The sequence below is a fragment of the Chanos chanos genome, chromosome 1, assembly GCF_902362185.1.
Source record: "Chanos chanos chromosome 1, fChaCha1.1, whole genome shotgun sequence".
Classification (NCBI taxonomy): Eukaryota; Metazoa; Chordata; class Actinopteri; order Gonorynchiformes; family Chanidae; genus Chanos; species Chanos chanos.
The window spans coordinates 15,286,148-15,313,308 of record NC_044495.1 but is presented as its reverse complement, the minus strand read 5'-3'; the positions used below and the strand labels follow the sequence as shown (position 1 = coordinate 15,313,308).

General features: G+C 38.3%; 2 protein-coding genes across 2 annotated transcripts in view; both read right to left on the bottom strand.

Moving 5' to 3' along the window:
- prkd3 (protein kinase D3) overlaps positions 1 to 17,907 on the bottom strand; it is a 37,102-nt gene extending 19,195 nt beyond the window's left edge. The window contains exon 1 of the mRNA XM_030773904.1: positions 17,774 to 17,907. The gene's annotated coding sequence lies outside the window, so the exon portion shown is untranslated. The remainder of the gene's footprint in view (positions 1 to 17,773) is intronic.
- A 3,795-nt stretch (positions 17,908 to 21,702) lies between these two features.
- Positions 21,703 to 26,810, bottom strand: mocs3 (molybdenum cofactor synthesis 3). The gene is made up of 13 exons (XM_030783694.1): positions 26,718 to 26,810; positions 26,404 to 26,536; positions 26,205 to 26,297; positions 25,911 to 26,031; positions 25,585 to 25,659; positions 25,297 to 25,414; positions 25,062 to 25,170; positions 24,774 to 24,836; positions 24,288 to 24,451; positions 23,693 to 23,740; positions 23,260 to 23,356; positions 22,923 to 23,030; positions 21,703 to 21,890 (listed from the first exon to the last, which is right to left on the bottom strand). Exons 1-13 carry the CDS (start codon positions 26,808 to 26,810, stop codon positions 21,733 to 21,735), a joined length of 1,380 nt encoding a protein of 459 aa, XP_030639554.1. The 3' UTR covers positions 21,703 to 21,732.
- Between the last annotated feature and the right edge of the window lie 351 nt (positions 26,811 to 27,161).

The following is a 27,161-nucleotide window of genomic DNA, read 5'->3' as shown; positions in this document are numbered from 1 at the left end:
AGGGACATTTCTTTTCTTATTCAAACGTTCAGTGGGATTCTGCCACAGCGGGAAATCAGAGTAGAGTGTGTAGGTATGGGAGTTATTTTGATTTCTAAATGTAATGAAGTCATTTGATTAATGGAACACCCGCAGGAGTGAGTTTGAGCCTGAAACAGCTGTGAGAACAAGGAGTGGCCATGTATGTGTGATTTGGCCACAAGACAGAAAGAGCAAAATTATGTTACCGAGTGAGGTTTGTTACTTTTGTATGCTCTTTTTGTCAAGTTCCAAGTTTCCTGGCTTTACAATGCTCATTTTCTTTACAATGCTCATTTTCTGTCACCTGGTGAAGAAACAAAAATACTTCTCAGATTCTGTTTCCTGCACCTTGCCCACAATCACAGAGAACAGTGTTGACTGTGGACAATGACCAGTAAATAGCCAATCAGTTTGATTAACATTGAGCTAGATGGCAAAATTGTACCTTTCAGAGAGTAGTGTTGTGTAAGAGGCGCACATCCATCATCGCATAAAAAGGTTTTTTTTAATTGTCAGCAAACAATGTGACAATGACAAAGACAATGCCGACAACTGAATGATGAATATCGGCTCTGATTATCGGCCAGAAGAATCATCAGTCGACCCTTAAATTCCAGACAACACATTCAATCCATCTGAAAAGTTACGATGCACAGTGTGGACCTGCATACGCTGGGAATGCCAGACTTTTGTTTTTATCTTTCAATTTTTACTAGCTATGATTTCAATCTGATTATGTATTTGTATGATCTGTACTTGTCTATACTCACCTAGGACTGAAAATTATGTAATGTTGGCCCAGACCAAACTGTCTACTTTCATTTATTGAGGTGAAGTTTTATTTCAGCATGTTTTGAAGCAGATTTAAAGGGATCAAGGTTATGTTACTGGTCATGAAACTGTCATTGTCCTTCATGAGATGCTCAGCCTCACATCTCCTTGCACCCTGCTTTCCTGGTCCTTTTCCACCAATCCCTTTGCTTCTGGCCACAATTCTCTACTGGGGCTACAGCCCCACAAAACCCAGCAAATCCCACTGTAAAATCCACAAAGTGGCCAACCCACATAAATGCAGTGATAGCCCACTCTACAAACAGTATCATCTATCCCTTATTGTTCAGGAAATATGAAGGTTCCATCTGCTCCTCAGAGCTAAGGTCTAGTCCTATTCTGTTAGACTTGCATTACCTATAACTGAATATACTGTATACACTCCATGGTTCATTTATACAGACCAGCTCAGTCTGTCTGTCTGGGGACACTAGAGGTCATATACATAAATATTTACCACGGTCTTAGCATTGTCTTCCCAGCACTCCATTTTCCATTTTGTACTGCAGTGAGAGTTTATGGAACCAACAGATCAAATTCCTGACCAAAGGAAAAGAAAACCAGTTTGCTTGCAAGTCTATCATGCATAAAACGTGGAAAGACAGATATGTTTTAGCTCAGACTCTGAGAATATCACAGAGAAATCATTTGCTCACAGAAAAAGATGTTAAAACATGTTGGCATGACAAAGGCAGTGAGTTAGACACTGCACTAGTATTAGCACTGTGCTAATGCAGTCACAGGAAGACTGACAGGAAATAGTGCATGTGTGTTTGTGTGTGCAAAGTGTGCTGATTTATCTCACATAATGAAGCTCTCCTAATTTGGAATTTTTGGACGTTTTACACACACACACACACACACACACACATATATATATACACACACATACATACATACATATACACACACACACACACACACACACATATATATATATATATATATATATATATATATATATATATATATATATATATATATGCACACATAAAGCATCAAAAAAACCTATCAAATCTTGAAGTGGGCAGTCTTTGAAATACTTTATGAAAAAATATAAATGACACATGACATGGACAACAATGAACAACAAGTTGTTTCCATCACAGATAAGAAAAAAAACAACAGATAAGAAAAGAAAACAACCTGTTGTTCACTGAGTGGTGTTTGTTTAATAAAGATACCAAAACTATGTCATCATAACATTTCAGATTTTTTTTCATGAAGTATCCCAGAGAGCGTCCTCTTAATGACTGTTTTAAATGCTCGTATGCAAACATACTTATGACTATCATTCCTGTGGTGATTTGTCGTTGGGCCTACCGTCCAGACATCCTTCCTTAGTCAAAAGTCACTGCAAGTCTTTGCCCTTTGTCCATTACATATGCTACAACCCCTCCCTGACCCTGGACGCCTCACTTCCCCACAGTCAGGAGGCACCTCCTGTTGGCATGTCTTACACACTTTTTACCCCAAATGTTTCCTATTACAGTACAGGCGCAGCAGCTGGACTTCACTGTGCTGGTACAGCACAATGAGGGGATGAGGAAGCCATGTTGAAGATTACAGAGACACAGAAGCAGTGGAAAAGCTGTAAAATAAAATGAGGTAAGTTCAAATGAGGAAGTGGAAAAATGTGTAGATTTGGATTTTTCAAGGGGGTGCATGTCAGATACAGGATGGCACAGTGTGGAACAAGTTTAGCCCTAATTCCTGTGTTATTAGTCACATTAATCATGTGAATGACTTTGCATCTCCTACTTTTGACCAACAGTTAAACCATGCATGTATCCATAACTATGATTTTGCATTTATTAGCAGTCCCATTTGAACTGTATTGTTACACAGGAGTGCCATATAATTTAAAGAGGTTATTGAGAGACGAGATTAAAAGCTGGAATTTTATTTATTTATATCATTTGTATGATTGCTGGTTTAAGAAAGCTGTGAAGCCAGAGATGATTACAAGGAAAAGGCAAAAATCCAGGGTCTCAATGAGATTCAAGATGCCCCCCACAGATGTCAAAGTCTAAGCTAAAGCAGTCAGCCACGTGTAAACAGTAGTCCACACAAAGTAAAGCAGCCTGACCACACACACACACACACACACACACACACAAACATACACCAAAGGCATTCTGCATGGGGAGTTTGACTAAGGCCTGTTGGGCTGTGAGAGGAAAAAGCATGTCTGAGATTGTGAAAGACAAAGGCCTTAGATAAAGTAAGCCAAATGGCAAATGAGTTGGAGAGGTTGAGAACAGCAAGTAACAGCTCATTTGCATGACAGAAATGGCTTAATGTCGACATGGAAATATATGTTAAGATTTGTTTTCAGCCTCGAATACAACCATGCTGAGTCTCTCAACACACAGCTAAAGAAAAAAAAGCGCTAAAAACTGAATTTAATAATTGTTTCTGACTTTAGAGCATTAGCAGGTTGTAACAGACAAATAACAACGTATTACATATACTGTGGTAAAGGGGTCACCTACATTCCATGTACGATCTTAATAGTAACAGACTCTGACAAATCAACAACAACAACAACAAAAACAACAACAACAACAATAATACAATTTTTCCCCCCAAAATGTAGACTTGCCACTAGATTTGTCACTGTGTCACAAATATCCACTACTGACCAAATAATTTCAAATGTATTTTTAACATTAATTTTAAATTAATGCTCATTCAAAATAAAATTAAAAAACATTTCATTATTCGTTATTCAAATGATACATCAGAGACAAATATATTGAATAAATATGGATTCTTGTTATTATTCTTGCTCTTATTAGGCTACTCATGGGAAGCACACAGTAACAGCAGTGCAGTTCAGAGAAGCAGAAGTCCATAAAGAGCAGCACAGCGACTCTGATAATGTCAGATGGATAGTCAATAGTAACACCATAGAATCTGCCAGAATGTACGTCTTCCTTCCCAAAACGTTTAAATCAAAGCTATCCATTCACTTTTTGGCACAAGAAACTGAGGTGGCCATTTGCCAAGAGTGCAACTTGACTTGGTGCTCATGGAGCAGGATCACTAAGGAACTTCACTTTCTTCAGTGAAAAGCAATATCGCAAAAACTGACCCATACGGATATTCAAAAAAAAAAAAAAAAAAGCACAAGTGAGCATAACAGTCACATGCCAGCTGTTGCAATTTTGAAAATCTAGAGAGCAAATCAGGAGAGGAGTTTGATACGAGTTTGCTTGAACCAAAAGAGGGGGTTATCTCTTCAACAAATTGTATTTTCAAAATAGCATAATACCTTGCAAAACTCAACAAGGTATACCACTCAAATCAACCAGTTCTCATCAGAAGTCCCTTACTAGGATGCAAAGTTCATAACAAGACCATTACATTTGTAATGAATATTAAACAGCAAAACAGAGTAATATAAATTTTTTAAAAATTACACCTAACCTAAATAATGGCAATGTTCAGACATATGGTACAAGTTATTCATAAATGCAGAATGAATAGTGATTATAGGATTAATTTGCTTTAATACACAATGTCATCCTAGATCAAAAATAATAAACGCGTAGATTGTATAACAGTAGGCTACCTAATATTAAATCCTAATATATTAATATTAAATAATACTTTATCCTTTAACTGAGATTATCCACTTCACAAATTTACTACCACTACTCATCAAGGGCTTGTGTGCTTTCCACACTATCAGAGCACAGTGATGCAGTGTTTTGATGGACCTGATATCTCATGCTATTTTCAAATCAAGCATCTACGAGACACATGAAACTATTACAATGGACTGCCTGTAATGACTACTGTACCAACTCCTAAGTGAGAAAGCGTGCAAAAGAAAAACACTACAAAATTCAAACATAAGTGACAAACTTAAGAGCTCATTTATTTTATCTCAAAGGAACCATTAAATGCTTGAATGGTAAGCACCCACAGGGCAAATATTTGTATTAATGACAGCACATGTTTAAGCAAGACACCTAAGGTATACTGTCAATAGTTCAGTTCTTTTTAGATTGACTAGAGCTCTCATCTACTAATGCATAGGGCATTTTTAAGGCTTTGCTGAAGTGTTTACTGAGGCATGGTAGTAATGATGCTTTCAAAAAGGAATGTTCAGCTGGGTTTTGTTCCAATTGAGCTTCAGTAACTCTGGGGAGAAAGGCTGGCCTTTTTACTTGGTTGAATAGCAATTATCCACATCTTACTGTGTGGCATTGTTTTAAACCACAGGCTCGTGGTCTCTGTGCAGTGATGTGAAATCTTATCCTGAAATAAACTGTTTCAGTCGAGAGACAGGACATTACATGTAAAAAAATAGACATCTAAATGTGTATTTCTCAAAGCAGGACAGTGCTAATTACCTTACAAAGATACTTCTAAAGCTATTTAAACAGAAAGCTTCAATAGACTGACAATGAGATGTAAAAGACAGATGACAATCAATGCCCAAAAGATGAAGTATCAGCAGGAAATATGAGCTATAAGGTAACAGAAGGGGAAGCTGGACTCTTCGACCGAATAAATACCCTACAGTCTAGTTCAGACTGAGCATTATTATGTTCATGTAATGGAGAAAGCAGCTTCTCCACTGTTACATGAAGTTTACATAGATTTAAAAGAACATACAGTAACCTCTGTGAAAGACGACGGTCTACTAAAACTGCATCATGTAATCATCACTGGAGGTTGCACTACTGAGTGTAAAAAGGGGCTTTTGAGGTGACTTTGTGACCACACAATATATGTACAACAAAATATATTACCACTAGAAGCACTTTATCTGGTGAGGACTCCTCAGTTGCTGGAACACAAAGTGGAACCTCTAGGATCCAGTAAATGCATAGCTGCTGGAAACAAGGTCAGTGAATCATGTGGGTCATGTGGCAGGCAGAGTAAAGAGCCACCTTGCCCAAAGCTCATCACATGAGCTGCTTCACCAAATGTTTTTGGCCCTATAGCCTAACCTCTGCCCCACACACAAAAACCAGACACGTTCTCTTGATACTACAGTTCCCAAACCTCATAGATGCTAAATGAATCCCTGCAAGGCAAGCCCTAAAAGTGATCTACGGCTGGATTTCAGGATGTGTTAGCTCCTGAAAAAAGATTTTCAGAACTCATATGCACAGTTACTTGTTCATGAACAGGATTCACTGTTTAATATTCTACATCAGAACACAGTCTTTTTTTGCTCCAAACAACCACAGTTCGCACTCAGCTGTTTTGGTGTATCACTCGCAAAAAGGTTCACTGTGGCATTACTGAAAGAATTGTGTTTAAAATGTCACATTCAGACTGGAAAACCAGAAGTTTCCTCTAAGACACTGGTTCTGAACAGATAATCTGAAAAAAAAGCAATGCTGTTTACAGTGTATGGTTATTTGGATGGGTGAACACACTGGTATGAAAGAAAATGAACATGACTGTCAATATGTGGATTGGGAGATGTCGTGAATACTGCAATACAGAAAATGTTACAACATTGTCGTGTCTTTATATATGTTTTAATCTTCAACCAAAATGAATGGCCTGATTTACTAAAAATATTTATGTAACGTATTTAATCAGTGCATCTGCTGCTAAGAGATATGAAATGATAGACATGACATAGGCTGTAGCAGAACACTGCACAGATTATTTCATCAAGCATTTTGCTCAAATGGATGTTTATAAATGTGTAGGACAGGTTCTGTGAAATCATGGAGTGGAAACAGCATGAGGTGACAGGCATAAACTGCCTCCCTGTGAACTTCTAAGGTAGACATCACAGTAGGGTGTCCACCCATAGACAAAACAAGCAGACGGAAAATCTATTTCCATGCACCACCGAGGAGTTCTTTGAACCAGCCTGTCAGCATTACATTATCATTGTGTGAGCGCTACATAAATGACTCCATTTTGGTTTCCTGAAGTTTCCAGTCCGTTGTTTCCAAGCACAATAGCAGACTGCTTCAAAACATCGGTGAGCTTATTACAGTCTCTGCACGTAAACACTGCATAATGATACTGCATACTCTCTGCTATGCGATAGTCAGAAGAGCTTTTTAGCTTGCTTTGTGGCAAGCCCATAGTCTCAACAATGCAAACTGCTGTCATGTCTCCTGACTTCCTTGTGTGTGTGCAGGCAACAGGCCCTTGGAACACGCTGAGCAATTCACACCACAATTCTTGCAGCAAACTATTTATACAGTTTCTGATCGGTGCAAGCTGTTGCATTTAAAAAAGAAGAAATTATATTAATGTTGACCTCACACATGTACCACAAAAAAAGTTTTATTTGTTGTGCACTACACACTGGAGTCCCATGAATTTAGACTGGTTCAATGACCTCACTGTGGAGGGGTGACTAAGCTAGTTACTACTGGTGTTGTGTGTCTATGAAAGACCAAATTAAGAACGATCCTAGACCACTGACATCTTCTATAATTCTTCCAATACCAGTACTCTGCCTGTATAACAATAATGACTATGACTGAAAGGTGCTACCATCACTCCACCATGATCTGAAGGGTAATATCATCACTAAACATCACAGTCTGTCCAGAATTCTGAAAACATAATGACAAATGGCATATATGAAGTTGCACTGAATATGGGTAATGCCAAGTTGGAGATCAGAGTGGGTGACCAACCAGCACAATGAGGACATTCTCTATACCCTATACTGCTATAGAAAGAGTAAGAGATGTGAGGACCAGATCTCCCACAGGACTGTTGTGATTAAGCCTGGCAAGGCTAATGAAAACAGAGGGATAGGAAAAGCAGCAGCCAGCTACTCTCTGCAGTGGTGAATGGACAGCCTGCCCACCTGGCCCTACCACTGAGGCCTGGACATAGTCCAATCTGCTAAACTGCACTAACAGGGGAAGGAAAACAAGAACTAGAGACATCCAACTCAAATGTCTCTTGGCAACATGCTAGCCAAGTTGCTGTGGCTAAGAAATGCTGCCAGTTAATCCCCTGGAAAATCCAAAGACTCGATAGATCTTCTCATACTGATAAGCACATTGAACTGGATTCCTGTAGAAATGAAAAGCAAAGCAAACATTAACCAATTTTTGGCAGTTACGGGTGCAATGCACAAAGTGTGAGTTCTGGTCCATGACTGAAAGCCCTTACTGGTTCCAGAATACCCTGCAGGCCCTCATCATTTTCTGAAAGAAAATTTGGCCACTGTCAAGATGATCTCACCAAGTGTGAGTGGTCTTGCAACCTACTGTTGCATTTCAACTCCCATTTAACAAAGCATACTTTGAGCAAAGCCTGAATACTCACTTTATGCAAAAGTAATCTGGAAGTGACAATTCTTTGTGACACTAGTACAAATGAATTTATTAACAAAATACCAATTTATATAATCATATCAGATTTAAATCTGTATTGTATCAAAAGTAATGAAGATTTCTTCAGTCTGTAGTGAGTGTGTGTGTGTGTGTTGCCTGTTGTGTGTTGTGTGTGTGTGTGTGTGAGAGAGAGAGAGAGAGAGATTTCTTACTTTATTACACATTAATGAATGTGATATGAGTCGTGCGGTATTATGATCCATGCCATTGTCATGACATCAGTATTGATCTGCCTGTAGTACATATGTAAAACATGTATGATTGTGGAGGCCATGTGTTGCCCTTAGATGTATGCTCACAACTCATTGTGCATTTGTATGATCAGAACTCACTATCTCATCAGTTGCTAGAAGGTGCCCCAAATCGGAAAGTTGTTTTCTGTGGGGACAAAATAGAGTACAGGTGGACTGGCCTAAAGGAATACTGTTTTAGACCAGCAAGTAAGTGAATGAGATTGTGGCTGCATTTCAAACAGCAAGTGACGCATGCAGAATTGGTGTATTTTTTGAAGTTCTGAAAGACAATTGGGCCCGTAATGTACTTTATGAAATTTGCAGAATAGCTCTATGAGAACAGTGTCACTCAAGAAATGTTGGACAATACAATGCAGAAAATATTCATGTGTTAATCCTGTCTTTAATCATGCCTACAGATTAAATTTTGATATGGGGTCATGCGTCCCCATGCACTCCAAGTCAACACATGGTGGAATACCCTTTGGCAACAGCTTTGGTTAAGCAATGAAGTGTAATGAAGTGTTTGAAATTTTGTCTGGAAAAAAAAAACATTTAAGTGCTTGTGCCATAGGTATTACTTTAGACAATTAAAGGTTATATGTCCTGTTACATATTTGGTTTTAAAATGTGTAGAATTGATCAAGCGAAATCCAATGATAGGGTTTCACATTAGTGACTATAATGATATGTAGGCAAGTTCAGTATATTTTTTAGTGTCTCAAAATCCTTTCTGAGTGGTCTACAATATTCAATATTATCCTTTATAACTTTTGTGTTGCACTTTCTGTTGTCACATTCCAGCATCAAAGTATGGAAAACTTTGCTTTTGAATTATGTAAAGACTAGAAATTTAGTTTGTCATTAGAGCATCGTATAAAAATGACACAAAGCTATTCAGATGAAAGAAAGCTGTAGTACTTGCCTGTTTCTGTGGCCTGTAGCACTTTTTGCTACCTGCCTATCAGTTTAGCAGATCACTCATTCAGCAAAGAGGCAGGAAAAGCAGCACTAAGAAAACATCTTTAACTGCAGTTTGTTCAATCTTGCTAAACCATGCCGATCGATAATGCAAGAGTTTCAGGGAGGAACTATGAGAACACCGAGGCCTCCATGTGGTTTCCATTGTATGAACCTGCAGCTATTAACATAATGGGAGGAAATCTCTCCATTTGTAAGGGCTAACAGTGGCTCCATTGTTGTGTCTCCGTGACATCTGGGTATTTTGACCTCTTCTCTACAGAGAGAAATTATGTCATTCCATTTAAACTGTAAAAAGACCTGACAAATTAACTGAGGTTGCACTCTTCACTCCTGTTGCTCGCATTGAACAATAAGAGGTGGAAAGTTGACAAAGTGCCAAACATCTGCATGTATTTTCAACACAGGCATGATGAAAATCCTTTATGTATGCTTCCCATATATACCAGTAAAATGGATTATAAGAAAGATTTATGCAGACCTATAGAGTGAACAGCTGAGTCAGTCAGGGGAACTGGAAAATATGCCACCGTGTTTAAAATATAATTCATCATTTAAAAAATTACCAAAAGTCCTTACTTTAAGACTTAAGATCGGTTACTCCAGAAGATTCTGTGGGAATGTGGCAAGAGAAGTTAAGCACTGGATACAGCCAGACAAGCTCAAGGGAAACACTGAAGGATCCATGGAATAGTATGGAGCCACTTTTGCTCATTCTTTAATACAACATACTGAAGTTATTGTTTTCCCATTTATCACGGCCTGCAATATCACACTGCAATCTACTGCTTCACTTGAGATAACTAGCCCGAAGGGTGTTATAAAACTGGAAGAGAGGGATACAAAAACTAATTTCTCAACATTCCAGAGACATTTCAGTTATTTAATCAGGGCTTGTGAGTTCCATGAAGAGCTATTCACTCTGCGTAATGTTAAATCAGTCTTCAAAGATCATTCCAACACTACTTTATTCTGTTTACAAGTCAAACTGGGAGTTTGAAAACCAAATCCATAATTTGTCTGAAGTGCAGGAAAAAAAAAAAAGGAAAGAAAAAAAAATCCCTTCTGGTTGGATATTTCCATCCATCTGTACATTCATGTCACACGTCTTGCCAGTTTAGGAAGCAACACGTGGCTATAATACATAACAAGGCTGGTTCCTATCCAGGACACACTCAAGCACTTTACTGGGCTTTGCCTGTCCACTGAGAGCAGCAAACACATATTGAAGAACACATTGCCTGGCACACTGTAATGCAGGCTTTTGATGAGTCATGCTGCGCTGAATTGTCATTTCTGCGGGAGACAGACTCTTGAACCATTAAACTCAACATTTGTGCAGGCACAATAAAAAGTGAAATTATAGACAGTACAATTAAGGCTGTTTTCTTTCCAAAAGTTAATTTGAATTTGGTACAGAAACCACTCGTAGAACAGCAGAATGCTTGACAAACTCATTGTCTCATCTGTCACCTCTCACATCAAATCTTAAACACCACGACTGTATCTGATTCACAAACAGCTGTCCTGGGAAAAAATATCATGGTTTTGTCAGAAACGGGCTCCACGCCAGAAACTGTAAGGTCACTGGTATGAATACAAGGTGGGCAACCGTGCTGTTCAACAAGGGAATTAAGCCCAGCTCTCTCCATGACTGCTGAAAACTGGCTCTCCTGTCTCGCGTACTATAGCACCATGCTTTGAAAATGCACAAGAATGCTCAATGGCTCTAGAGTGGTTAGATAAAGGTTTATATTAAAGAATAAAGAAAAAATGCCTGTATGACAAGTTGATTTTTTTTTTTTCACTCGTGCGATGGAACATGAGAATGATATATTGTTTCATCCATAGTGGACACACAGGCTTGCTAGCTATATGGCCCTATGGGGGTAAGTCAGCTGTAATTTATTTCCTGTACCTTACACAGTTTGGCCAGTCGGCACATTCTAGTTTCCATTTACATTTTCCTTCTTTCTTTTCAGTTACTCAGGGTCTATTCTGACTATATCTAGTTCTTAACAGAAGGGTCATTCCATACCAACTGACCTAGGGCCTCCCAGTTCATGCCATGGATTTTCTTGAAAAAAAAAAGTAAAAACTTCTATTAAATTCATGGGACCTTGCAAATTCATGGGACCTTGCAAAGTCTTTTTTAGTTATGAATTTTTGACGTTTGGCCCTCGGAGCTAAATTTCAATTTTGCAATTCTTCATATGTGTATTATAAGCCTTACCAATGGCTTATCTTTCACTGGATTGGGTTGAAATTAGTACTGAACATCCAAGAAACCCTAAGGATAATTTGCAACATGTATTCGTGTAAATAGTTGTATTCATGTATTCATGTAAATGAATGTTTTACAGTAATCAAATTAATACAAATAAATCAATTTTTACCCGAACAAAGAAATCTTTAACTTTCAAAAATTAATATCTCCACTAGTTTTCATTTTCCTGCAGCCAATTTTTGATTCTGTGTTGTATTAATATAGTTCTATCACATCTAGAAGTTATCTGGTTCTGCATAAAAAATAGAGTGCCACAGATCTTGCTGAATATAGCTTCGGAGCTGAAAAACCCGCTTTTTAAGATATTTTGACTGTATATTTTCTCAATAAAGATTATTTCAATTTCCTTGAAACTTTTTTACAGGAAAGTGTTAACATTATGTAAAGAATTTACAGATGGTATAGTATGCCTTCATCATTTAATAATTTTTCGTAAACGAGCATATCTTACACTTGTAACATAGTGGACAAAGCCAGGGAAACATGACATATTAAATATTAAAAATGGAAATTTTATTGAAGCTAAGAAACACAAATGTCATTGTCAATCTATGGATATAAAATTTCAAGTTAGCAACATATTCACACTGCATGGCAAAATGACTGTCCGTTATAGCATGAACAAAAATCAAGCACATTATCAGTGGTGCTCAAGGAAATTCACTTTTTGTGATGGTCCAGTTTTCCTTTATCACTGGACTGGTAGCATTGCCTTCCATTTCTTGTAGTTGGAGGATCAATGATGCACAGCACTTCCTGAAGAGGGACCCAACATGTATCATGTCTTGCAGGCCACTGGAAGGATTTTGCTGGCCCATGTGGAGACATGAAGCTGACCAGGATCTCTCCATCATCATCAGATGTTTCCATGACAAATCCAAGCCACCACTTCCCATCATACATACAAGCAAAGTATTTTCCCGGACAACACTGACATATATCAATAATCCTCAACTCAGTTGCTGATACTGAAGCTGACTGTTCAATACCTGAGCTGTAAAAGAAGTGTCGTCTCCAGACATCCTTGACACTTGGAGAGTTTTCTCACCTGTTGGAATGTAACAGTGGTGACTACAGGTGCCACTGACTGCTTTTGCATTGAGATGTCATGAGGATGCTTTCACACTACAGCTTTTGGTGCGGACCCCAGTCTGCTTGAGCCGTTAGTACAGTTTGTTTTGTTGGTGTGAACACTGTTTTCCAAACTTGGGTGCATACCAAGGGACCGTAACTGAGTCCTCCAGAAAACAGGGGTCTGGGGTACGGTTCACTTGAACTCCAGTGCAGTTCGCATTTGGTGTGAAAGCTGTCCGATCCAATACAAGGAAGTAAACGCTATTGATGACGTGTAATTTCTCCTACAACAAATAAATCACTGTTAAATGTGAAATTATTTATTAATATGCAATTTTCAAAAAAGCTAACAATCTTAAAGATAGTGACTAGAGGAAAGCTACATAGCAATTCACGCTTGTCGCATCTAAAAACTATTAGGGAAGTAATTGCAGGTAGCCACATTGCTCGGGATATGCGTGTATGATCTGCAAGCAAAGTTGCAAATTCATTTAGCATTCCAGCCTGTCTCCGCAAAAACCTCCTTATCTGAGCAGCTCGCATCGCTCTCAAACAGTGGGACACATGTCTGACGTAGCGAAAAGGCCAAACACGGCTATTAACGAAAAGATGAATAAGAAAACAAGTATAGTGTGGCTTTCCATTTTGCCTCTCTTTTGCGTCGTTGCCTAGTGACATTGGTAAATAAAAGCTGCACGATCCTTACGTGTTAATGACATAAATGTACAAGAGTTCGCAACCAAAAAATGTAATGTGAAAAGAGACTAGTGGTGGCAGGGGAAGGGGGGAGCAGTCGCACTCGGGTGTGGAAAAGCAAAATGGACCAAGTGTGACCGCAGCCAAACACAACTAACCTCTTTTATCACCTACGCAAGAATCATCTCAAACAGTACAGAGAGTCTACGGATACAAGCCACAAAAGTACTGTCAAGTGCGCAAAACAAACTTCATTTTATAGAAACTATTCATTCATTGAATTTACAGAAAATTTTCTATATCATGATATGTATCATTATCTGGATATGAAACCCCCAAATCAGGATATGAGATTTTGGTCATATCACACAGACCTATGCTGTAACGGACAGTAATTTTGCCATACAGTGTGAGTATGCTGCTAACTTGAAATGCTATATGCATAGACAGTACATTTGTGTTTCTCAGCTTCAATAAAATTTGCATTTTTAATATTTAATATTTCATGTTTCCCTGGCTTTGTCCACTATGTTACAAGTGTAAGAAATGCTCATTTACAAAAAATTATTAAATGATGAGGGCATACTATACCATCTTTAAATCTTTTATATATCTGCAATGAATATTAACACTTTTCCGTAACAAAGTTTAAAGGAAATCAAAGTAATCCTTCTTTGGAAAATATACAGTCAAAATATCTTAAAAAGCGTGTTTTTCAGCTCCGAAGCTATATTTAGCAAGATCTGTGGCACTCTATTTTTTATGCAGGACCAAATAACTTCTAGATGTGATAGAACTATATTAATACTACACAGAATCAAAATTTGGTTGCAGGAAAGTGAAAACTAGTGGAAATATCATTTTTTGAAAATTAAAGATTCTTTGTTTAGGTAAAAAAAAATGATTTGTTATTAAATTGATTACTGTAAAACATTCAGCAACAACTATTTACATGAATACATGTTGCAAATTACTCTTAGGGTTTCTTAGATGTTCAGTACAAATTTCAGCCCAATCCAGTGAAAAATAAGCAATTGGTGAGGCTTATGATACACAAAGAATTGTAAAATCGAAATTTAGCTCCAAGGGCCAAACTTCGAAAATTCATAATTAAAAAAGTATTTGGAGTAATTTTTTTAATGAAAATCCATGGCATGAACAGGGAAACAAATTCTGGATGAGTTGGTATGGAATGATGCACACAAAAATATTAAGAGAAAAAACATTCAAAGAAAAAAAAAACCAAAAAAACAAAAACTGAAACCATAATAACAACCAGTTGCTGGGAGTGTGTAAAATCTATTTATATGTTGATATAAAAGTATAATTCTATCTGTCTATCTATCTATCTATCTATCTGTCTGTCTATCCATCAGTCTGTCTATCTGTCTGTCTGTCTGTCTGCCCCCTGTATATTGTCAATGGAACATTGATGTACCCTGTATGTGAAAAGCTCCTGTCTAATCTAACAGTCCTTCCATCTGCTCCAAAAATCTTGGGACCAGTATCAAGGTAAAACGTTCATAAAAATTCCTTTTGTGAAAAAAAGTTCTGTGCCTTTTTCCAATACCTTTGCCAAAAGGCTGTAAATTCAAAACACTTGACTAGCTGTATCATCCTTTTCTGACAGACAGGGAGGACCTTTACATAAAGGACCAAGGATTTAAGCTGCACTACTAACTCAAACTGCTAACCATTACACTCAACCCTCAATACAAACTTTCACCACTCACTTTTACTACTAACCTTCACTGTCAAGACACAGATATCACAATAATCTAGCCTCATCTCAGCGCACCACCAATAGCTAAAAACAGCTATGGGAATAACTGACGCACTTGTATTCTGTGTATGCAATGTTTTGTCTCATTCTAAATAGTTATGCCAAATGTAAATGCCATCATTTCTGATGGCAGAATTCGGGGGCATCCCATAGCATTCTCATCTAAATGTGAGTCTTTAGGAATGTGAGGAATGCTGATTGCATGTCACTCTCAATGTGGTGAACTTTTGCCCTTTGGTTGCTCCTTCTGTAACTGCATCGGAAGACTTGGGCGACACCACAACAGGAAGTACTTCACCACTGAATATTTATTTCCCTGAATGTTCTGCTCTACACAGTTCAGCGGTGTGAGAACTGAATTAGGATTGAAAATCAGTTTGGTCATGGCATAAGAGGCTAGATATTATTCAGACCTATACATTTCATACAGAAGAACAGATATGACCACCTGTGCAAAAGATCTCTTGCCTTAAGCATATTCAATATTTGTTGACTAATGGTTTGGGCAGTTTCCCATTAAGAGTGATGTCAGTATTAGAACAAATGGAAATGAAAATGCAAATTATGCCAATGCAAAAGCAAATGATGCCAATTACAAATGAGGCACATGAATAAAATGAAAAAGCTCCCCCATTTTCAGCGTCAAGGTCTTTAAGTGACTGAAAATATTGTCAATAAATATATGTCGTTGAAAAATAAAATTATCGTAAAACTCTAAATAGTAAAGCTCTTTAGAAAGACCAAGCTATTTTTGCACAACCTGTGGCTTTTGTTCGTTTGCAAAAGTTTGAAGCAAATCCTCGGCTTTGATTTAGTTTTCAGCTTCTCTGCATGTGCAATGCATAAAGCAGTAGATGGTGATTCACTTTCCTAACTGTCCTCCGGTCTTGTAAATCAAAATTCCCAGTAGTAAAGTTCCCTCCAAAGCGTATCTGATGTGGTATCAGTGAATAAAACACAATTCCTGTAGGCTCTCAACTGACTGGTGAAGCCCTGTTTTTTGCTTAGTAGAATGGTTTATGCCTGGCCGAGCTGGGGCAAAGTCCCTCAGTAGAGAGGGTCATAACTTCACTTACAGGAGATGAGAAAGTGCTGGACTGATTGTGAAAAACTCATCTCTTTGTAGACCGATTTTGTCTTTTGCTAAAATCCACCCAAAATCTTAAAGCACAAGCATTAGCCTCAGAAACCTTTGACACACTGTTGTACTCTCATTAAACTCTCTGGTCTTCCCTACACAGAGTTGTTTGACTGCTTGTTTGTGGATCTAATTTATGAATGAAAACTGTTAAAGAAGTCATGCTTCTACTTTCTTTCTTAAAATATTCTGCTTCTGAACTAAGGGAGGACAAGATCCCAGAAAATGTCAACTTGGTGTTCTAAATCATGCAAACCTCCAGATTAATATTAAGTGAGAGTCAACGGACCTCAAAGAGCAATGGCCTTACACTGGCTCAAAGGAATGTTACCATGTCAGGAATCACAGTGGACTTGAACAAGCACTCAAAGCTATTAACGTTCTGTGATGTCACAAACTATCACAGAACTACAGCACTACTTTCATCACCAGGGCCACATTCTGTTCTGTTAACAGGCCATGTCATCAATCTCATAAAACTTTTAGTCTGTGGCATTTCTGATGTCGTTCACATGACTTTCTGCACCCCATGGACAGGACAAGGAAAATGGTCAGCATGCTATGGCATTACCTCAAATCAAAAATTTATAGTAAATGAACCTAAATTTAACTTATATTTAAACTTTGTCTAAAATATATGTGCTGATAGATCTGGACTTAACTGTACTATGGACAGTTTAAGTCAGTATTGAGTGACTGTCTCTCAATGGTGTGAAGAGATCATTTTAAATCAAATGCTTACAGTCATCCAGTCACGTTGTGAATTGCAAGCAGTGCTTTCTGCTGTCCTTTATCCCACTACATAATCATTTCAGACTCTCTGGTATATGGGCTGTGGGATGAAATGAAGTGCAACAGCATTTATATGTCTAATAAACTTATGGTTACTTACATGTCAGTAAACATGACAGAGTGTTTCTTACAGAAAGAAAGAAAGAAAGAAAGAAAGAAAGAAAGAAAGAAAGAAGGGGAAAAAAAGGAAACATTCAGGTTACGCTAATGAATGTGCCCGCCCCTGGAGAACTATTGACTTACTATCCCAGACCACTTGCCAACATGTGCTCTGGCACTATGATCTTGATTCCTGGGAGACCCTGTCCAACTCCCAGTTCCAACTCCCAGTTCTAGTGCCACATTCTGTCACTGCCAGTTCAGAAAACTTTGTGTACAATCAATACCACATTTGATTACAGTTAAATGAACTATTTTTAAGCATCTGTGATGTAAATACGCTTAAGGGCTGAATGAGTTCGCTAGAAAAGCAGCCTGGTACTGCATTTGTTGATCATGACTGAAAATCCTCTATTCATTTGAAAACAACTGTACCAAAATAAAAGCAAGTCACACAGATTAACAGAAGTTTAAATAACAAGGACCATTTACCTTTTGGTCGACAATTGAACAGACCAAGTCTTTCACAGCAGATAGTGACAGGTCGTGTTCTTCAAGGTTCACAGTTTCTCTGGTGAGTCCAATCTGAAGAAGGAAAGACACTCCATGAAAAGAGCCTCTTGAGTTTGCTGGGCTTGGAGCTTTGTGGCTTCCATTGGACAGACGATTGTAAAGTTGTGGAGAGGAGCTGGAAAAGGAAGAAGTGGTTGGAGGTGTAGTCTGATGTTGAGAGTGGAGGTAGGTTTTAGGCAGGGATGGAAGAGTCCTCCTGCTACAGGCAGACATTGGTTTCCCTGCAGTGACAGCCGTGCAAAAGGAGTGGTTGTCGGCTTGAACTGTTTTGGACTCTTGTGCCTCTATAGTTACCAGCACTTTACTTGAAGAGTTGATCTTCATAAACCTTAGATCCTTTGTGACAATGGACTTCTGGACATCTTTTCTTGTAGAGGTTCTGAGAGGTAAACAAATACTTGTAAACACAGCAGGTCCGCCAAATTACATTCTCCACAGCTTACTGCACTGCTGTCCTCTCCTATTTCTCTTTGAGCTGTACATGTTGAACTGATGAGTGAGGACAGAAATGCCTCACTCACTCATCCACATTCATTCCTTCACTGAAAGACCGTAGCTCCAGTTGGAATCTCAAGTAACCAAATGTCATTCTTAACTTCAGGTCTCTCTCTGCCTCTTCAGTTGTAAGAATTCTGAAAAGAATAAAGCAAAGACTAAAAATGAACAGCAGAACTGACTTGATTTTATTCACGAGTAAACTATTTATCTCAGCATTCTCAGATCAATTCCACACAGGTATATAGTTCCACAGACATATATATCTATATTAAATGATAATATTAAAACGCCCTAACATTATTAAATAAATATTAAACACAGTAAATGGGAGCAAATGTGGACTACACTGTTAATTGTATAGATAACCAAAAAAGTTACAGAAGCACAAAAACAGAACTGAAATTTAAAAATTAGAAATAAAAACATAGGTACTAAAATCAGTATAAGAGGCAACAACTTAGTTGTTAATTTTTGCTGTTTGTTCATAAAGACATGCTGGTTGAGTGATTATACGTTATCATAACAAAAACTAAGATTCTTCTCTTGTCCACATCTGGACCCGACCCTCCCACCCTCGAGTGTATAGAAAGCCAGCAAAACAAGTTATACAACACCTTTGTCCGCGCATTCTGCATTACTATGTTTAAGTTTCGAGAGTCTATGGATTGCAACGGTTCACCCAAAGCTACAAATGTTAGCGATATCTTACCTTCAAATCAAAATGCGTTTTTGCGTGGACTGCAAGTGGACTGCAAAAGTCGAGAATTCAAACTACCAGCAGACAAGGAGAACTGGTGCTAATTCTCAGTCCTCCTATTTCTAAACAAAAGCGTAAAAAAAACCTCGTAAAATTATCGTGGTAAAAAAAAATCCACTCGCTGCTGGTGTACTCAAACTTGCTTTAAAGCCTGTATTTGTTCGGTCTTTAATATAACACTATTTCGTGCACATCTTGTTAACTTTCCAGCGGTGACGGCACCTCTGTCTCTTACTTTAAGTAGTGAAACGCTTTCTGGGTCTTGGAGTTCGGCCTGCCAGAGCGCCCAGATTCAGAGAAGAATAGTTTCACTACAATCCCACAGTTGCAAGTGCTCCAGTCTGCTCTTGTATTACGCGCATGTCAATGCTATGCACTGTTTCCGTTATAGGGAAACGCGGATGAATGTCTGACGAATCCGCGACCGCTTTGGGTAATGTCTCTAACGGTGACACACCGTGGACTAGAGAGTTTTTCCATCAATCCAGACCGAGATTTATGTTGTGATAGTCTGAAACAGTGGTCTCAAGAGACGCATCACAATTTTGTTTAAACCAAATGTTTGGAACCAATACATCTGACTTACTCATAGCAGAGTAAGCTGGACTGCTTAAAACATTCCTGATTTTCTGTTAGGCTCATAAAAGTTTGCTGCTAATAAAAAAGTCAATATTTGTATGCTCGCACAACAGTTTCATTTACACGAATCAGACGATTGGGTGCAACTCCGTTTTAAACAACTCGTTTGGAATAGATGGGCTGGCATCTAAATGATTTATCATTGAATTATTACCATATGTAGAACTGTGGAAAAGTGTAAGGCAACCCAACAAAATGATTTCTAAAACTATCTATCTGGGTAGTAAGTGTTAGTTTGCCTATAAAGGGGAAAACTGTATAACATTGCAGTTGATGGAAATAAACAACACAACAAAAAAAGTAACACGAATTTCTTGTGTTTTCCACAAACTCTCTGATCTCTTGTGAGATGGTTAAGAGAACACTGGTTTAGTCCCCAAACCTCTCCTTGAGGCACTCCAGCCATTCTGTGTATTTGTTAAATTCCATGACTAGCACACCTGATTCAGTTTAACAAAGCACTGAGTATTGAAATCAGGTGTGCTAGTGGTGGAATTTAACAAATACATGGGTGTATTGGATGGTAATAACAAACACTGGGGTGCCTCGAGGAGAAGTTTGGAAATGGCTAAGCTAACAGGCTTTGCTGACAAATAATAATAATAATAATAATAATAATAATAATAATAATCATACTTTCATATCAACCAGGCAAACAAAAGTACACCAAACCAGATTTTCAAGATGTGCTCAAGCCATCATGAAAAAAAAAAAAAAAAATGAAGAAACTAGCCAGGTTGAAGACAAAACACACTGGAAGTCCCAAAAAGCTGTCTGCATTTGATGAACAGTACTATAAGGTCACTTCCTTAAGGGACAGAAAGATATCCAGTGAAGTGTTCGCTCAGCATCTGGCAGAGTTATCTGGAACCAAAGTAGACCCTTTCACCGTGAGAAGAAGTCTCTTAAGAAATGGTCTTGTGGAGCATGTTGAAGCTAAGAAACTATGCTTGTGGAAAGGCAATTAGCAGAAGAGTGTAAGGCAAAAGACTATAAAGTGACATCAAGTAGCAGAACATCTTATGGAGTGATGAGTCCAAATTTAAACTTTTGGTTCACAAAGACATCAGTATGTGAGAGGAAGAGTTGGTGAGAGGTACACTGATCCCTGTCTGCAGCCCTCTGTGAGGCATGATGGCGGTTCTGTCATTGTCAGGGTGTGTATCTCAGCCAGTAGTGCGGGGGATTTGATGAAAATCGACGGAATGATGAGTGCTGAGAAATACAAACAGATTTTGATTTATCATGTTGTATATTTAGGAAAATGACTGATTGGCCAAAACTTCCTTTTTCAGCGTGATGACCCAAAAGCAAACACAATTAAGACGACTTGGAGCATCTGCAGATGGACCGTTTACAGTGCTAGATCCATCATTTTAGAGCCCCAACCTCAGCGTATCTGAATCTGTGTGGGATCACTTGGACAGAGAAACAACGAAACACAGCCAAAGTCAAAAGAGGGCGTAAGGCAAATCCTTCTAGAAGCCTGGAAGAATTGACCAGAATTTAGGACTTGGCTGAAAAAAAAGGGGGGAAAAAAAAGTGTAACAAAGCAAATTGGTTCAGTTCTATACTCTGAGGGATGCCACATAAGATACTGACGTGTTTCAAAAAATATGAGAAATTCTTGTTACTTTCTATTACATTCATATTTATTTGTGTTAATTCTAATGTTATATATTGTTTTTTACATGCAAATAAATACTTATGTCCCAGAAAATGTGTTTAACAATTTTCTTTGGGAGGCCTAAGACTTTTGCACAGTACTACATGTTTATGTATTCAGAAATTACAGCTAAATTATATCTGAAATGACCATTTATTGCAAATCTATTAAATATTCCAAATATGTACAATAAACTATTGCAAAACAAACAAAAATATTCACACTCACACATTTGATGAACAAAGTCAATCACTTTTATTAGTACTTCATTGTTTAACCACAGAAAACTACAAATATGAACAGTAAATGAGAGGTAATCTAATATTGGGGAAAGGAGGGGTCGATTTTCTGTGCCCAGGCCATCAGACCTCCACAGATGTCTTTTACAGAGATACGCTCCAGCTCACATCCAGACATCTTCTCCAACATCTGCACTGCCTTCTGGGAGTCATTCCCCAATTTACATACCACAAACACTATAAGTCAGACAATGAGAGAGGCACAAACATGACACGCGTGTTACATTAAGTGCATGTACAATTTGTTTTACAAAACAGTATTACTCTTTTTGTTGCAGGTTCCTATTTACTCCTTCCACAATTTGCAAAGAAGATGTTAAAGTTGCAGACAAAATGTTAATTTCTTTCGATGGCTGAAACTTCAGTCTTGAATGCTCTCAATGGATTAAGTTCATGAACAATAAATAAATAAATAAAATAAGAGCAGTGCTTTTATCTTTTCCAGAAAGCACCGGGGACCAAGATTGAGTTTCTAAACAGATGTGTCCTAAAATTTTGCATTACTACATAGGCGCATTTTATTACCACTCTTGGACTAGTTTGTAACCATGACAAAGGTAAGTTTTACGCTTTAGCATCCCTACTAAAATGCACAGATAATTATTAGAAAATATAACTGGTCTTGAAATTCAGATCATTGTTCTGTTGAAAAATAACTGCCAAGAAACTCTAGCACTCCATGTGACCTGGATAACTAATGAGGCAATGCACAGACGCCAAATTACATTTAAGTAGAAGAAACTCAGATTAAGCTTTGCTTTGTGCTATAAAATTGTAGCTATGGAAGAAAACTTGAATAGAGACAGAGGCATCTGATCCACAGAACAGGAGAAATGTGGAAGGAGAATATACATCACAAAGCAGCTCATTTGTTCAAACTTTTTTCAAGAGAAGACTCTCATCAAACAGGTGATTTACAACAGCATGTTTGATGAAATTCAATGAGAGGGGGTTGAGAAAAATAAAAGACAGAGGAAAGGGGGGGGGGGGCAGACAAATGTAACTAAATGTGGTAAGAGGGTGTCCAATGTATACGCTCACACAACATGTAACTTCAATCATTCTAATTCTAATTTTAGTCATGCTATGTATAGTTTTAAATGGAACGAACGGCTAACATATTTGCGTGGCTTAGTACAAAAGCATGGAATACCCTGCAGTTTTAAGATGTCACTGTCTGCTGGGTGCTAAGTTCGCTCTGTTGTTTACCTGGCACTTCAAGGTCAGTTTTCATCTGTGTCTTCAACGCACTGATCTTCTCCCTCAGTTGATCAATATCTCCACTCTTCTTGTTCTCTAGACTAGCCAGTGGAATATCTGTCAGCAATGTAAGGCTCAAAACAGCAGGCCAGTTTTCTCAAGATGTATTTTAGTGTATAGTTACATGTGAATCCACCTGTAATTACACACTCTATACAAATTAACATTTGGAAATTCATGACAATCTGATGCTTCCACAACAAATGGTTGTGGAAGTATCACTAGGTTAGTACTGTGCATGTTTAATGACTCTCTCGTATAATGACTTCAGCAGCAAAGAGGATACTGAGAGAATGGGAGAGGTGACAAATGTCCACTTCCACTGAAGGACGAACATCCAGGAGGAGGTGAGGAGCTGAGCTGTCCTGAATGGATTTATATTCCTTTACAGAGTGCATTAAGAAATAATAGTTAACATGACAGCGCAATTATACTTTTGCATTTTAAAACTTAACATTTTCAAAGTATCTTATGAAGTTTATGCAGCTTTGATTATGACTGATATGAATTCATCTTTGTTGTCTGTTCTATATAATATGAGGGGAAATCTTTCAACTCTGAGCCACTGAAAGTTCTGACTAAGACATACATCAGCATTTCTCCATACGTGGAAATGTATTTGACGTGGATTCTAAACTTGACAGCTGAATTTAAAATCAGTGAAAACGTCAGTTTAAATCAGTAGAAAATTTCAGAACTTTGCTGTGTCACAGACATACCAGCACAGTGATCCTTTGTTCCTTGGGGAGAAGATTCAGTCTTCTACACTGGAGACAAAATTATGATGATGGCATTTCTTACTTAAAAAATGTTTTTAAAGAAATGTAAAAAAGCAGTGAATGGAATTGCAAATAAAAGCTTAAGATGTTTTAGGGGATACGACAGTTAACACTGGTATATGGATAAGATATTCTCAGATTGGATCAGACATCCTCTCCACTTCAGACAATAGAGGCTCTGTCTGGGAATGCAACAAAGACTCTACTGAAATTCCAAGAGGCCTTTTACCACAGACAACCCTATACAAGAGCTGCATGTTCTCCGTTTCTGGATTTACTGCATGCATTCTTCTAATCTTTACTAATATTCTAAGGGTCTTTTTTGTAATTTCAACTGTAGTTGAATTTCACTGAATAACATGTAATAACTGTTAGCAAGTGCCGCTGTGCATTCATCCCACACATCTAAACAAAATGAGACTGTGAAATAACATGCTTAGAGTGACCTCTTCAGGGAGTTCACTTCACTGCATGCCTAAATGCAGCTAAGTGGGGCGTAATAATGCGACCCGACCTCCTGCATATGACCTCTGACCTTATCTGTAGCTGCAGAGCCGCAGAAGCTCTCATAGTTCTGTAGCTCTGTCACTGTTGGTGTCTCCCCACACACTGCGCAGCTCGCCTGCTTTGGCCGCAAACGAATGGAACGGAAGCGAGTTTCCTGTCCGTCAAACATCACCAGCTGCTGCTCAATAGAAGCTGCAAGGGCCAGTTAAGGACAATCATTCTTATCCCATTCATAAGAGCCATGGTCTGGCTCAAGCATCATTCTAGAGTTAGGGTTGGAGTAATTAGGTAAAAAACTATGGCTTTGGTAAACACCAGGACAAGAACTCAACTTCTTTTTGCTTAATGAGTTTCATTATATATCAACAAAATGTGTTAGGACAATAAATAGTTTCCAAACTTGTGCCATAGTGAAAAAAAAACTATTTATACATGATATGCACAGAATTAAGTGTTCTAAAGCTTTTTGTATACTTTATCTGAGACTAAACGGGCTGAAATTAGCTGTGGATACATCCTTGGCCTGAAGCAATCTTCAGCACTTCCAAAGCTTGAAGACACCCCATGATCCCTGGCACTTAGCATGCAAAGACAAAAAAACAAAACAAAACAAAAATTTTTTCTCCCAGGCTCCACCATCCAAAAACTTACATTTATGATACATTTATGAGTACCTCTGAAGTATTGTTCAAGCATTTTGTTGAGCACTAGAACAGACATAATCATAAACAGACATAAACATAATCAGACAAAAGATTATGTTTATATTTTGTAAGAGAAAAAAAAGCAACAAAACACTCACCTACGCCTAAAACTCCACCATCAGAACAGTTGGTGACAGTCTCAGGTGGAGGGGGTTTAGGGTACAGGCACCTGTAGCAGGGCCCTCCTCTGTAGTTATAAACAGTTAGCTAAAAAGAGGTGCAGAGGAAAGCACGAGATGTTAGCCGTCGAGTGGTCATTGTCTTCTTGTAGAAATCAGTCGCACTTCTATCCCTGTAGATGTCAGTGATCAACTTCCTCTTTTCTGATCTTACCTGTCCCTCCATGCGTAAGGCGCTAGCCGAAACCAGCGGTCTCCCGGTCAGAACACAGGCATCGTTCACGAGGTACCGCGTGGGGACGTTGTCTGAACAGTCGGCTACAATGTCATACATGTAAAACACAGTCAAAGACTCAAACGGAGAGTAAAGTTTTAACAAATCTAACAAATTGGCCGACTGTTTAAATAATAACAAAGAACACATATTAATAACAAAGTGTCGTCCCAAAGAAGAAGAGGTCCTGCTTGATGAGCTGCAGAGCTTTTTCACAATGAAGGATACTGTTGGATGAGTTCCAGGGCATTCTCAGGCGAAAGCTGGAGATGATAGGGGATGCACTCAACTGCAGAATTAAGCCTAATAGGAAAACAAAGGTCTGAAGCCAAAGACACTCAACTTGATTGGACAAATAAAAAGTATCTGCAATGTCTAAGTAGAGAAAATACCTAATGGCAGTTTTGTTTATACATGCATGTAAAGTTTGTTTTATGCCGCTGACAGCTATTAATGTGGTTAGATAAGCTGCTGTTATGGTCCCAGACAATTATAAATGTGTGCCCTCCACTACTACGCATAAGTGAAATGTACCCAATGTCAGTGTTCAGTACCTGCTGAGGGCCTGTGCTGCAGACAGGGCTTTGGGCTGACCCAGACCCTGCTCTGTGTGAAGAATCTGACGATGAAGATTATTCAGCTCCACATCATCATAGTCCAACAGCCCCAATCGTCCTTTACACACACCAACAGTAAAATCATTATTATTACCTTTCATGTATCTTAGATAAGAAAGGTCCTTGGGTTCAAAAGTTCAATACAGAGACCTGTTCTGATACAGTTCAATTTGATACCAGTATACACGCAGAAATTGTTTGTGTGCCGTGACACAAACTGCCCTAAACTACCTATTCCAGCAGCAGCAAGGTATTGTGCAAGTGGGCACCCCAGTCCACCACATCCAACTACCAGCACTGACGTCTTTGAGAGGTTCAGCTGGCCTAAAAAAAAAAAAAAGAAAAAAAAGAGAAAAAGAAAAAGAAAGAAAATGTTGAAAGTTCTCTTGTACGTATGTGAAATAGATGCTTTGGCTGACTGTCACCTTACCTTGCACACCCAGCTCTGGTAAGAGAAGTTGTCTACTGTATCGCATGATGTCTGCGTTGGTTAACGATGCCTTTGGTTTCAAAGGGGCATGGAGTGTGATTTTATCCTGTAGCTGCCTCAACGATTCGCTATCCTAATGTTTATAGAGACGTGGTAATTAATTCATTTGACAGACTGACACAGTAAATATTTTAAGCAAGAGAGTTTACATAGGAGCATAATCGGAGAAATGTATTTCATGTATTTCGTTGTAATGGGGAAAAATCTAAATCGATGACAAAACTAAACAATAATTTGAACTACTTATTTGTCACCTTTCCGAGCTGATCAATTTTGCCTTTTAAAAAAGCAATCTCTCTGTCTTTTTCCATAAGTTGTTTCCTCAAACTTAAGACGTCCTCTTCCATCGTTAATGTTCTCTTCACTTATCAAAGGCTGTGTCGTGGGGTGGAAAAATGAATGAAATAATATTTATGCTCACAGTCGTAGTACAGAAACTAGCGGCATGTCCAAGACACGCACTTCCTGGTTTAAACCATAATGCTGGAGCATGTGCACGCGCTACACTCCACGTGACAGAATCTACGCGGCCGCGCTTTTAAAGTCATACACACATTATGGATGAAGTTATTCCCGGATTTTAGGGGTCAAAGTAAACTCGAACAGAGTGGATCAGAATGTATCACTGTTAATAATTGACTTAAGCAGATCGAATGTAAGTGTGAAAGCGTTAGCCTTCGTTTTAATGAGACTGCGCA